The 13,835-nt window shown below is 37.1% G+C and overlaps 1 protein-coding gene across 1 annotated transcript in view; it reads right to left on the bottom strand.

Moving 5' to 3' along the window:
• The window catches only part of LOC122177487 (amyloid beta precursor protein), a 201,524-nt gene that overhangs the window by 63,166 nt on the left and 124,523 nt on the right, over nt 1-13,835 (bottom strand). Inside the window, exon 7 of the mRNA XM_042866899.1 lies at nt 11,818-11,985. Coding sequence (XP_042722833.1) covers nt 11,818-11,985 — 168 coding nt within the window. The remainder of the gene's footprint in view (nt 1-11,817; nt 11,986-13,835) is intronic.

Genomic DNA, 13,835 nt, shown 5'->3' with positions numbered 1-13,835 from the left:
GTGTCTCTTACAACTTCAGACAATTTAAATCCTGTAATACCATTATAAAAGCATAAAAGTGCTGTTGCTTTAAACTTTTCACGATAAGAACTCATCTTCAATGAGTCATGAGTGATTGAAGTATTAGAAATATACAATTCCAAGTGTCAAACCAAGGAAGACTTAAATGAGATTTTTAAATTAACTACAAGGCAGTCAGGTAAGAGTTCTGCAAATCTCATCTCCTCTGCCAGGTCTTTAATGTACAATGGTCAGTGGAAGACAGCTATTAGTGCATACATTAATCTGTAACCTCCTGCTAGCCATCTGTATTTTCACTACTGGAAAAATCAGATCCATGAGCTTACTGTCCCCCATGTGCACAAAAAGTCTAACTGGATTTTAAGACCAAAACTTTCAGTTACTAAAGACTTCTAGAGCATTAAAGTTGTGCACAAGTGTAGGAAGCGGTTTCTGTTGGGGTGCAGTGCTGCTGGCAGGAATGGCTCTAACCACTGGGGAAAGCAAATTCCAAAAACAACTCATCCAAAACTTGAATGGAGCGAAAACATTTCTGTGATGGCACAAAGTATTTAAAAATATCTTTCCTCTTTAATCTCTCAAGCACCAAACTAATTTAATCTTCATTTTTTTCCTGGAGCTTTAGTTAAGTGTAGTACATTTTAATTCCACTTAAAAAAAAAAAATCAAAATAAAAGTTTACTTAAAACCAGGGAGAAATTTAAAAGCACTAAATTGCAAGGTACTATTATTTACTGGCACAGGCTAACCAAACACTCCTAGGAATGAGCTGGACAAGTTTAAAGCAACACTCTCCCATTATGCCCATTGGAAGCCTGGAGGCATCTGTGAGAAATGTAATACGCTGTTGTGACATTTGACTGACACTGCTGGGTTTGTCTTCCATGACTCTCATTTTTTTCCTCTTCAAACCAGCATAAAACTTAACATTCACAACACAGTTAGGCAAGCAAGGCAGCAAGTTCTGCAGTTACACTGGGCATTGCATAGAAAATTTGCCCTTGCCTAAGCCATCCTCTGCAGGAAGCAGCAGGTTTTGGCACAGGGCAGAAATGGGGAGAAGCTCTAGCATGTAATTCTCCATCTTTTCCCATCTTTTACAATTCCCCATGCAACTCCCACCTTAAGTCTGTACAAATATGAATGGAAAGAAGTGATGATTTAAATAACTGTCCAATAAATTATGCAAATTTAACCTTTAATTTATTGAACAGGAAAAAAAGGTCACCAGAATTTGCAGTGAGATCAGTTAAGACAGTTGTACACTTAAGGTTTGATTATCAAAAGCTCCCAACCTGCACATGTGGCCTCTCCAGTGCAGATTTTCCAACCATACACAGGACACTTAACAAGGCAGGGTCAGAGGAATGGAAAATTCCAAAGGGTGAACAAAGAATTCAGATAGCAAAAGAGTTTTTTTAATGTCTAAACCCAAATAAAGCAGTCCAGGCTCAAAACCAGTTGAGGCCTGAAGTACAATAAAGGTCTAATTTCAGTTATGTTAAGAAGCTTCATCATTTACACTCATACATGAACTAAGTCAGATACCAGCTTGATTTAGAAAATCTCGAGAGAAGATTTCTAACAGTAATTTTATCAGAATGAAGTAACTGAGGTATAACGGTTTGAAACGGTTTAAAGCAATTCTCTTATGAGCGGTTAGCTATCCACATAATCTGAAATCAGTAGCATTTTTTTTTTTGACAAAATAATCAGTTCTTAAAAACAAATAACCCTACAAGATTTTGATCTTCATATCTACAAAGCATGTAAATGTTTATGTGAGAACTTCTCCATCTGATACTAAAAAGTATATTACCTACAGTATGCTTAAAGGACTTGTGATTCCAACATAACAGTAACTGGAAACCCATTGTCTCAAATGAAAAGAAATACAAAAAACACTGAGCCTCCCTTCTGCAATATAGCAGAAACATTTTAATGTTTTCATGGCTCTTGGCACAAAATCTATCTTTTCCATTCCAACACATTTGGGAGTTTTATTTCTATGGATGTATTGCATGTTTTCTCATGGTACATTGGGAACATTTGGTCAGACATCAGATACATGTAAGGATTCCTTAAAAATCTGTAGTCTGATCTCATTTCTGACCACATTTGCTTTTCGAAGGAGGTTTTATTTTCTATGCATTGCTTGTTTTCTAATTCAACTCATTTTAGTATATTGCTTGTAGACTGATCAACAAATGTGTGTTGATAGCTGTGGAAAAAATGTAGTACCAGATGACATTTTCTTCAAATTTCTACTTGTCAATTCCCAAACAGATTTTTTTTTTTTTAATTACACTTAAAAGTCCTAGCATTTGTAGAGACATGGGTTCAATAGTAAAGCCAAATTATGTTCTAAATACATTTTGCTATCTAACAATTATTAAATATTAAAAAGAAAAAAAAACTTGAAAAAATATCCTCTTCCAGATCTTATGTCCTATTTTGCATAAAAATAAACGATCCACATCAGTATCTCCAGTGAAATGAATGAGAGTTACTCACCATGCAGACATAAAATATAGGAGGTAGGTAGATGCCATCTTTCTGAATAAGTGTGGCTGTTGCATGCAATATGGGAAGCCATTTGTACCGAGAACATTACCTAACTACTATGCAGCATTCAGTGAATGCATTCGTTGCTTCTAATTTCCACATACATAATGGCCATATCAATGTTAATGAAGGATTAAGATCAAAGCTTTCAGTTGTTGACTGTGATCACATCTAATTATAGCACTTCTGACAATCACAAGTGCTTGCGGTGTATCTTTAGCAAGGTTTTCTTTTATTGCTACTGCTACCTTGTGAAATGAACAGCTTTACAAGATGGTATACCCATTCTTCTGTGAATAAGCTACTCCTGTTACAGGGCGGTAGTAAATCCAATGAATGGACTCTAAACAACAGTAGAAGAAAATGCTGGTTACATTTTTATTACAAAGCAAGTAAGTTACTGGCTACATGATATAAGACAGATGAAGACTGGAAAAGGCTTGTATGAAATGTAAGAAAATTATTATAATATATGCTGGGAAAAGGATATACGAGGATGAGTTTTGTGAAGGTTAACATAATTTAATTACTTGGACAGAAAGTGCCAGACAAGAATGTTTTTCAGTACTGAGATCAATACTATGGCACATAACACTAAGTGTATTTATACATGATACATAAATAATGATCTACTGCATTATAAATACAGACAATTGTTCTCACTCCAGAAATGACTGCAATCACATCCATAATGCCACCTAGTGCCTCAAAAACCTACTTTACAATGAACTGCAGGAGACACAACCGTAACCCAAAGACTCAGAGGGGCCGTTTTGAATTTTGGAAAAAGAGTTTCTGTGTGCTTACACAAACCTTATGAATATCCTCCATCATCAGTCTTCATAATTGTTCAGTACTTTAAGACTGAGTTTTGAGGGCCTGATCTTTCACCTTGTGAATTGCCAGCCCATCTTCCTGCTTGGAAGCTAATGGCAGAACTGTGAACTGTGCTGATTATGATCAGAGCCTGGAATCCCTGTCCTTCAGATCACTCAATTCCTTTCTAATTTTCAGCAAAGATTACAATAATATGAATTCCCACTAAGATTTTCATCGATGTTAAGGTCCATCCTTTTCAACTGCATATTTACCATTCAGCCTGATCATAATAAATCCACTGGGTTTTATTTATCCTGTACATTTATTTTCTCCTCATGTTTTGACAACTATCTTTAAGACACCACAGAAGTCCTTGAAAGTAAAGTGTTCTTCATAAAAACTGAGGAATTCTGACTGCAGTACTCAGAAGACATAAATAGGCTAACAGACTAGACAAAAGAAATACATCCTATTGTCAGAAAAAATAAGTATATGCATCTTTTTACCAAATTAAAAATTGCTCTGTAATAGTTATAGTTAGGGATCAATTTCAAGAACAGTAAAAGGGTCAGCAGTTCTGGGGCTTTCCTTTTCAGGAAGTCTCTTAATTTCCAAAGTTCTTTTAAATTAGATGAATATTCCTAAAGCAGAGTAGAAAGCACATTGTTTAAAAATGTCTACAACTTTAATTGAAAGAATTTTCAGGCAGAGGTGACATGAAGAGAATTAACACATCAAGGAGAAGCCATTCCAAGTATTCAGAGTGATACACCTTCCTTTCTTAATATATGGGTTTTTCCATTGTTTTTTACTACCCATCAAGGCTAAAACCATGCTTAAAAGTTATGTTCCATTTTGAACTTTACATTGCAAAGACTGTTCCTATCTTCCTCTGATATGTTATAATTTTATTTCATAGAATCACCAAGGTTGGAAAAGACCTCCAAGATCATCCAGTCAAACCATTCATCTGTCAATCAATACTTCCCACTAAACCATGTCCCTCAGTACAACATCTAAACATTTCTTGATCACCTCCACAGACGGTGACTTCATCACCTGCCTGGGGAGCCCAAGCCGGTGCCTGACCACTCTTTCAGAGAAGAAATTTTTCCTAAAATCCAACCTGAATCTCCCCAGGTGCAACTTGAGGCCATTCCTATTGCTAGTTACACAGGACAAGAGGCTGATTCCCAACAACCTCTTTTCAGGTGGTGGCAGAGAGCACCTGAGCTCCTCTTCTCCAGACTAAACAACCCCACTTACCTCAGCTGCTCCTCATAAGACTTGTGCTACATACTTCTCATGAGCTTCGTTGCTCATCTCTGAACACACTCCTGGGCCTCCGTGTCTTTCTCGTAGTGAGGGGCAGTCCTTTGATGGCCTCACGGACATCTCTGCAACACTCTGCACCACGATCTTTCTATTACGATTTGTAACCACGAATTTAAATATTTATCAGGAAAAAACATATAATTATTCACATTACACCAAATCAGACTGCTGCCAGTAAGTACAAAGGAATTCTCCCAAACACTCCTTTATGCCAAGGTTGTAACTAAGACACAGCGAGTTCCACAGAGCACACACACACAGAGAAGAAAAAGATGAAGGAATTATTAAAAAAAAAAAAAGTAAGAAATGTGTTTAGGCACACTTCAAATGTTTCTTTTTTCAATCCAAAGCTTTATCCAACTGCTTTTAAAAAAGGCACTGGCTCCACACAATGAACCAAGGGTGAAAAATAATTGCAAGGTGCAACAGGTGAAGAAATTGTGGTAACAGAAGTTATCCACTTCCATTCCCTAAAAATGATAGTTAAAATTTACAATTTTAACAGATAATGGAATTCATCCAGTTATAGCTCCTAGGCACTAAATGACAAATGTAAAACACTCACAATGAACTGCAAAAATATGTTTTTCTTAAGATTTCATCTACACTATTTGAAATTGGCCTTAACTTCATCAAGATGCATGATTCGGTTCTGTTTTCATACCAGATTCATGCAAGAGATGGCAGGAAAGGGACACATTTATGTGAAGTAATGTCCCATTTATTGCTAATTTGGGGAGCAATAAGACAACTGAATACAAAGAGCATTTCCAACAAAGCAACAGGTTGTTGAAGAGTGACTGGCATAAGAGTAATTGTAGTAATTTTTTTTTTATTCATTCAAATAAAAGATTTTGTACTTATTATGTGAGATACTTCCTTGTAATAGCACTACTTAGAATTTGAAATGCTAGCGCTAGACTTCTGTATTTTAAGTTATGCATACTATAGTGCTGTGACAAATTGGTATTACAGCCAGTTGCTGTGATGAATATTTTCCAGCACTAAGTGCATTGTCAAAAAGATGCATTCCTGGCACAAATTAACTTGCAAGCTCCACTGCTTTTATAGACATAGGCCTGCCAACTATCCCATAAACCTCAAGAACAGTGAAAGGGCAGTGGCAGTTATTTCAGATGAATGTGCTCTGCATGTGGGCTGCTTTCTGTCTTAAGCCTCATATCTGACCTCAAGCTCAAGTGGTCTCTGAAATTGTATAGATGAAACAAGCAATAGTTTCGTATATTAAAGGATTAAAGCATTCTTTCTAGGTAACTCAGTATATTTTACCACTCTGCTTACCCAAATGCACTGCAGCTCTCTAATGCCTTATCATTTATGATATGCTCTGGAAGTAGAAGCTGGCATGCAAGTTCAACTGGCAAAGTATTTTACTTCCTGTTAATGGGAGAGATGTCAAGATCCTGAACAAGTAGTGTATAGGTATAGGAAATTACTGACAACAGGAAATGATTGGAGTATCATTTCCTAAGTCTTAGCTGTTAAATGGAACAGATTATTATATAAACTAGCTTGGAAGAGAAATTAAACTGGATGTTGCAAAGTGACAGAGGTTGTGTATTTTTCCCTCACTTCAAAGCATGAACTGGAAACAAAAAGAACTCTCTCATCAATTATTAGGAAAAGACTGGTACTAATCAGCCTGTAAGAAGAGCAGTAGGAGTGGATCCCACATTAGTGTTAATCTTGCACACGATATTTTAGTATATATTTAGATAGCATGAAATTTCATGCATGTTATGAAATTGTAGCTTTTATTCTCTTCATATCTTCAACTCGAAACTCAATAAAGTATTTGACACTTACCCAAAGATTTAACAAATCATAAGTTTACTGTATTTAGCGCAGAGGAGAAATACTGTTGTACCTAAATGCGTACAAAAATATGCGATCATGATGTAAGATATCAAGAATATAGCAGTACGTGATAACATTTGAATTTATTACTACACTTCAGAGGGATCATAGAAGAAGAACTGATAGTACTGGAACCTAACAGTTTCCTGTATTTTAAGCCACCAGATTTCATTGCAATAATAAAAGTCCCTGTTTTAATAAAAGATTATTTCAATTGTATATCAAAGCTTTTAAAAACAAACAGTGCTACCAGAGTACAGCTTCCTTCAGCTGCAGTTGTAGAAAAAAAATGAAAATACTGCAGCAAGATTTCCATGGCATTCTGAATTTATGGCTACAGAAGCTGGAAAAGAGCAGTGTTGTATGCAACAGCCATTAAATTGAGCGTATTTAAGAGCTCTAAGTTTCACACATCTCCAAGTTAGGGCTGGAACATTAACATCATTTCAAAACAGTTCTTAAAAATATGTATTTCCTACAGCTTTAAGGATGTTTAACTAGCAGCTATTAAATAAACAAGTGAAAAAAATCTTACACTAAATTACTTTTCAGTATGACAATAATTTAATTCCTTCAGTAACAGCATTTCATCATCTTCTGCTTACTCTTGTCAATATATGCCCATTTTGAGGTCATTATATTTGAGTTAACTATCTGATAGATTCTAATAAATTCAAAGAGGCCGTTATGGCTAGGCACAAAGTAGAAGTTTGAGTCCTTAAATTGAATAGAAACTGGAGATAGTATCAAATATTAAAAATCAATAGAGAGTGTGTAGTCTGGTAAGCTGAAGGAACTGGTAACAAGATATTTAAAGCCTTCTACTTCTAGAATAATTATATATCAATTCCAGTGTTGCGGGGTGATAAATGTGAAAATTTGACAGAAATAACTCCTACCCAACACACAAATTATTTTTGTCAGACCTCAGAGCATCGTCATAGTCGTTGATAGCAGAGAAAGCCTAAGGCTCTGTATAACCTGACAAAATCACCTTTTCAGATCAAGGCTAAGAGACTTAAGATTTCCTAAAGTCTCTTCCTTAAGAGACTTAACAAAGGAGAAGAAAAACATTTCTTCCATAGACTGTGTTCAGATATTAGTATTCAGTATACATATTTTCTCTATTCACAGTGTGTAGGTATTCTTGACAATTCAATCTCCCCAGTTTTTTGTTCAGTCCAATTGCAGTGCAATACAAGAAAATTAAAACTCATATTACACCCTTTCATCCTTAAGCAACTATTTGAGAGAAACACAGCCATTGCCCATACTACTCTCCATAAAGCCACAAAGCAAACTACAGTTTCACCAAAGATAGATGCGCTTTCAGTTTCCATTAACAGAGGCTGAGAAGGTTCGTACAGGACATCAGGGAGCAACAAAAATGAGATCATTGGAGAGAAGGAAATAAATGATAAAGCAAATAAAAAAGTACAAATGCAGACAGCTGAGGTAGGGAAGGGCATAAAAACCAAATAGAAAGATTAAGGCAAGGGTGACATAAAGAAATACAAAGGACAGATAAGGAAGCAGTGGTCTAGAATTCTGTACTGAAAGTCTTCAGTCCTGTTTGTTTTCTTTTCCTTTAATGGGCATGGAGGTGCCTGATCCAAGGCTTGCTATAACCCATTAAAGGCAATCCATCACATTCAGCAACACTGGATTGATTTCAAAGACAAGATGTCACTTAAGCAGTGAAATGTATCATATTCAGGACCTGTTATAATTTTCATTCCTCTTTTTTTTCCCCCAGCAAAATGATGAAGAATAATGAGAAACAGCGTGGTGATAGTGACACAGCAAATGAAACCAAAATATTTAAATAACAGAAATAAGAATTGATCAGCATACGGAACACTTGGACCTAAGATGAAAATATAGGTACAAGAACATAACTAAATAGCTTGGAAAACATACCCTGTGGAGTCAAAAGCTGCTTGAGAAAGTACTGAGGAAAACCAAGAACGAATCCTCGGTAAGATCTGTTTTAAAAGACAAGACCATCTAGATTTTTCCTCACTGCCAGTTGTGGCAATTAAACCAAGGTGCTCAAGTACTTATATTAACTGCATTTTTCAAAAAGAGAAAATGACACAGACCAAAAATAGGATTCCCAAAGTAAACAGACACATATGTAATGAACACAAATGCTAGCATTCCTGGCATTGTTTTATTGAATTGAACCTAGGAAAAAGTTTTCTGTGAGATAGAGAAGAGGAATCTTTTAAGCTCATCTGAATATCCTAATGAATATACTATAAACTAATATAGAAGTTGTTTCTTCATTGATTTCTGATGTTACATGCTATGGAAGAATCATTTAAAAGATCATTTATCCTCTCGAACAGCATGAGCCCAGGCTGTACATCCTTCACTGCCAAAAAGTGAAGACAAATCTCATTTCCAAGTCCAATTCAATCCGTAATACACTTTTTAAAGAACACAGACAAGGTCACTCCTTTGTAGCAGAATGATTTTCTGCAAAACGATTATGAGGTCCTTGGGAAATACATCTAAGCAGTCTCATCTCAATTTCATCCTAGAGTAAACTGTGCTACTTATTGGTAAAAATATCCAGTGGTACAATTCCACCTACAACCTGTATATGACAAGAAATGTCATCGTATTAGCAATACAACAAATCAAGAGTCATCCTTTCAAGTTTTACTATGTAAGAATAGCTCTCATGAAATCTATTTTGTGATTCTACTGCTCTTTAGTCAGCAACATCTTTATCTATATGTAGTAAGTTCACAGCCATATGAATGCCAACGAAACTAAGATCTGAAGAACTGAGTGAGCAACTGAAGCTCCGTATGCAAGCTGCACTATGCAAGGAGACCTCTGAGTCAGCACAGAGACTCACTGCAGGATTTGGACAAAGAAATGCATCCATATGGCTCAGCTTGAAGGGCAGGAGTCAAAGCAAATCTATTAAAAAAAAGTGGAAGTGTAACAAAATGCAATCTTGAAAGAATCTAGATCTGCTACAAGTCCTTATTTATGCTATGGTGCAGCTTTCTTCTATGTTTCTGAGTAATGCTGACAAAGGGAATAATTCTTCATTCCAACAACACAGATCAAAATACTTACCTTTTTTCCACCAAGAACCAGTGCATGCAGCTTTTTGAAACTCTTCTACTGACCATAAAAGTGCACAGTATAAAAAGCCAAGTTACTTTTTCTTCAATCCTACCTTTTTGGACATGAGGTATAAAAACGAAAGCTACTCCTCCTCCCAAAAACAAAATCAAAACAAACTTCTGGACAAAGGAACAGGTACTGTCCTAGAAACAAGAGATGTCATTTCAAAGGCCCTACATTTGCATATCATTGTAGCCAACTCATTAAGTACTTAGAGCTCTGTGTGGGTAAATATTGTTCACTTTTATCATCCTTTACCTGCTAACTGGGAATAGTTCCAGATGCAAAGTAGCAAAAGCTTTGGTTTCTCAGCTATTTTCTATTATTGCTTTTATAGCTACCATGTTGTCTTTGAGTCTGCAATCATTTAGGCATGATGCTCACCTAACACATGCCTAAAAAAGTAATTATCCTTTACAAATTCTGTTGGTCATAACAGTAAACACAGCCCCACCTCAGCTACCTAAAACTAAATGTGCAAGAGGTGAACTGACCTATGGATATTGTTCAATACCTTTCTCATGACAGAGTTTTTTTAATGTCCCTAATCAGCTTGAGACAGCTATATTCAGTCAGCTTTTCCATCCTTGTTCCACATCTACAGATAACTGCCCATCAATACCACATTTTTCACTGGAGAAACATTCCTTCAAAAAGATTCTCTTCTTTTCTACTACTGCCCTAAATTAACTCTTGTTACAAAGTCCTAGTTTTTCTTGTCTGTCCCAGAGCTCACAATCAGAGAAAACCATGTTATCCATCTCTGGAAATACTTCATGTAGGACAGAAACTTAATAGTTTAAAAATTACTTATTTTAGCAAATGTATTAGTCCTCATTCCAACATGCAGCATATTTTTACTCTACACTCACTACATCTTCTCCTGTTGCACAAGCTGATCAGTCCTGCTCACTGATTTAGTCTAGTGTGGAGCCCTCCATGGAACTTTGCCTTGAGTAGCTCTAAAAGACACCAAGATGAACCACAGCTGAGGACCAGTGTAGCGATCCTGCCTCCATGAGCACCCTTACTCCAGCTTCAATAAACCACAGCTCCTCTGTTTCACAAAACGAACGCCACACTTTGCCATGACTTTGCATGCTTTCAAGTGCACTTTTAAGCTTTCTTCTTATTTAAAACAAGCTGCTTGGAAAATCTTTTAATAAAGCAGTCCTAATATGCTCCTTCTATTCTTCTCCTCTCTGCCCTTTGAGAAGGCGAGGCAGCAAAATATGTAATCATCCTTTAATGTTTCAGATAGAAATGGCAGCTGTAGCTCTCCGAATAATATACGCAGATGAGGTAAACAGAAACAGAGAGCGCCAGGGACTGCTGAACTGAAATGCAAGCTCCAGTACTCTGCTATGGGAAAACCATCCTTCCCAAACCAAAATCACAGTGCAAACATTCCTTCTTCACGAAAAGCAATCATTAAAATATATGGCGTGTTAAACAAAGTAAGTGGGAGGTTTATTTGCATTTGTGCGCATCTTGGCCCTCAGGGAAACCTAAAAAACAAATCATTTCATCCCTTTTCCTTGCAAATGCATATTAAGTATTCAATCAAACTGGAAAAAAAGAAAGAAAAAAAATAAAAGACTTCTTCACTTCTTCCATGGGTGGCAATAATTCTTCTGATATTCTGATGTGCTGATATTGCTTTGATAAAAAAGAAACCTGAAAATACAATGTGTAAATTAAGAGCCATTTTTAAACTTACCTGAGGCTTCCCTAAAGTTTTTTTCCCATACACACACTGCACATGCAAAAACAGGGACTCACGAAATGTTAGTAGGCGTTGACAGAAGATGAAGAAAAACTGAGAAGGTTTCATCTACAGAAGTGTTAGGCTTTTGGCCGGCTATGTGCAAGACTGTCTAGAGGGCAGAGAAGGCACCTGCTACCAAGCTGGGTTAGCGAGAAGCTAACAAGCTCTAGAGATAAGATGGACAGACCGAGGGCAGCAGGAGCGGGATTAGTGTGAGCCCAGGCCCGCTCCCAAGCAGCAGGGCCGGTCGGAGAGAGGCAGCAATGGGCTGGCAGTGCACTTACGGACGCTGCCGCAGACCGCCATGCAGTACTCCTCCGAGTCAAAGTTGTTCCGGTTGCCACCGCAGCCGCCGTAAAAGAAGGGCGCACACTTTCCTTCGGCCACGTCAAAGTACCAGCGGGAGATCATTGCGCGGCAGGGACCCGTCTCAGCTTGTTCAGAGCACACCTCTAGTCACAGGAGACCCAGAGGAACCACATTTAGTATGAAAACAGCATTGCCTGTACTTCCATCTACTCAGTGTGCCAAGGTACACCTCAACATCCCTGTGTGAGGATCAAGGTGTACCTAGGGAGCATCTAGGAAAAAGAAACACGAACTGCTGGGCACTTCAATGCTTATCCTCTAAAACCATCCCTGAGGTGATGCAGGCAAATTCTGAACAGTTCAGATTTGTGCTGCTGGGCCCACTTAGTACCAAGCCTGTTTAGGCTTTGCTGCTGGAAGAGTCTGAGCTCCTTCCAGCCCAGGGTATAACCTCAGCCATATGCACGGAAGGATGCATCTGAAAGCATGCGAGTCAGTTTCTTCCTTGTGGCAATGCAAACCCCCAAACTCAGTTACTTAGCTACGCAAATAAAATATATAAGAGTTATAGCGGAAAAGAATTCCTCCTCAGACACCAATTTATATACAATCACCGGTGAAGAAACCACCCCCTCTTGCAGCCTGCCTAGTATAGGGTTTGTAATTTGTATCTGGAGGGCTCTTATACATAAAATTACTGCCACAGCTTTACTCCATCCACAGGAGGAAATCTCACCCCAGTGAATATAGACAGAAAAAAAACAGACTTTAAGAAAAAAAGTTTTGTTTTTTTTTTTTTTCTTTGTGAGCCACCACAGTCATTGCCTATATTCTGCAACACATGAAAACCTGAGGGGAAAATCAAACTATTCAAATGAAGGGAAGACAAAGGAAATTCTGTCTGCAATTTGGAATTTGAAGTAAGCATACAGCCCTTTAACCAATAGCATTCCAAACAGGAAAAAAAGAAAAAAAAAAGCCTCCACAATCTTCCAACATACTATGTATGCATCATATAAAAACTGCGTAACGTCAAATAGCAATATATCCCTCATTTGCTTTCATCCCACACACTACATCAGCACAGAAACTAACATGTTCACTAGAGGCATCTAAGTTCCCTGCATAAATTTGAATTTCATGGAAGGCAGATGCCTAAGGGTTGAAAGGTAGAAAGAAATATCAGTGCATCACCTCTCAGATGCTGCTTATGCAGAGTTCTGTTTGGCAGTCTGTCCTGACCAGTGACAGGCAATGCAACCCTCCCTGGGAGAGCCACTATTGACTGCATGGATTTCATATTCATTTGTCATCGGTAGCCAGTGTCTGCCTGCTCTTAAATATATAACAAAATTTTACTCATGGATTTATTTATGCATAGATATATATATCTATGCAAATATGGCAATATTATGAGTCAATATTAGGGAGCTCTGAGAGAAACAGATCCACATATGCATTTGTTAGCTGTACTACAAATAATGTTATGGTTCTGTATCAAGCCATTTTTAAGAAAAAAAGCAAAAAAATTTAATTGTGAAGAATATTAATTACAATTAATTTTATGCAACTGTAAGATTAACTACATACCACATTTAGTAAAGAAGCGATTCCTCAGATTTATTTTTGAATAACATCTTGCCCTTCCATCCAATTATACAGTCAAACCTTCACACCATGATAACTTTGCACAGACTTAGAAGAGCTGCCATGTGTCAATTAAAAATGAATAGTGACTCATGACATGAAAGAGACAGGTATAATCAAGAGAATGTCTGCTGACAGGAAATGTCATTTCAAAAAGCAAAGGTCTCAACAACTCAGTCTTTCTTTAGAAATCACTTAATTCAAGTTGACTATGGACTGACCTCCACATACGCAATGAGCACCTTCTACTTTTATAGTTCTGCTATAAAGTCTGATTTATTTCACTTTGTACTGTTAAGTGTTATCAAGATGGGAATGGTTCATATATTTAGCTTGAAATTTCCTA

Source organism: Lagopus leucura, unplaced genomic scaffold (genome assembly GCF_019238085.1).
Source record: "Lagopus leucura isolate 7727_CA_CO unplaced genomic scaffold, USGS_WTPT01 Super-Scaffold_100001, whole genome shotgun sequence".
NCBI classification, from domain to species: domain Eukaryota; kingdom Metazoa; phylum Chordata; class Aves; order Galliformes; family Phasianidae; genus Lagopus; species Lagopus leucura.
The sequence above is the reverse complement of the archived record's forward strand: the minus strand, read 5'-3'. Positions and strand labels throughout refer to the sequence as shown.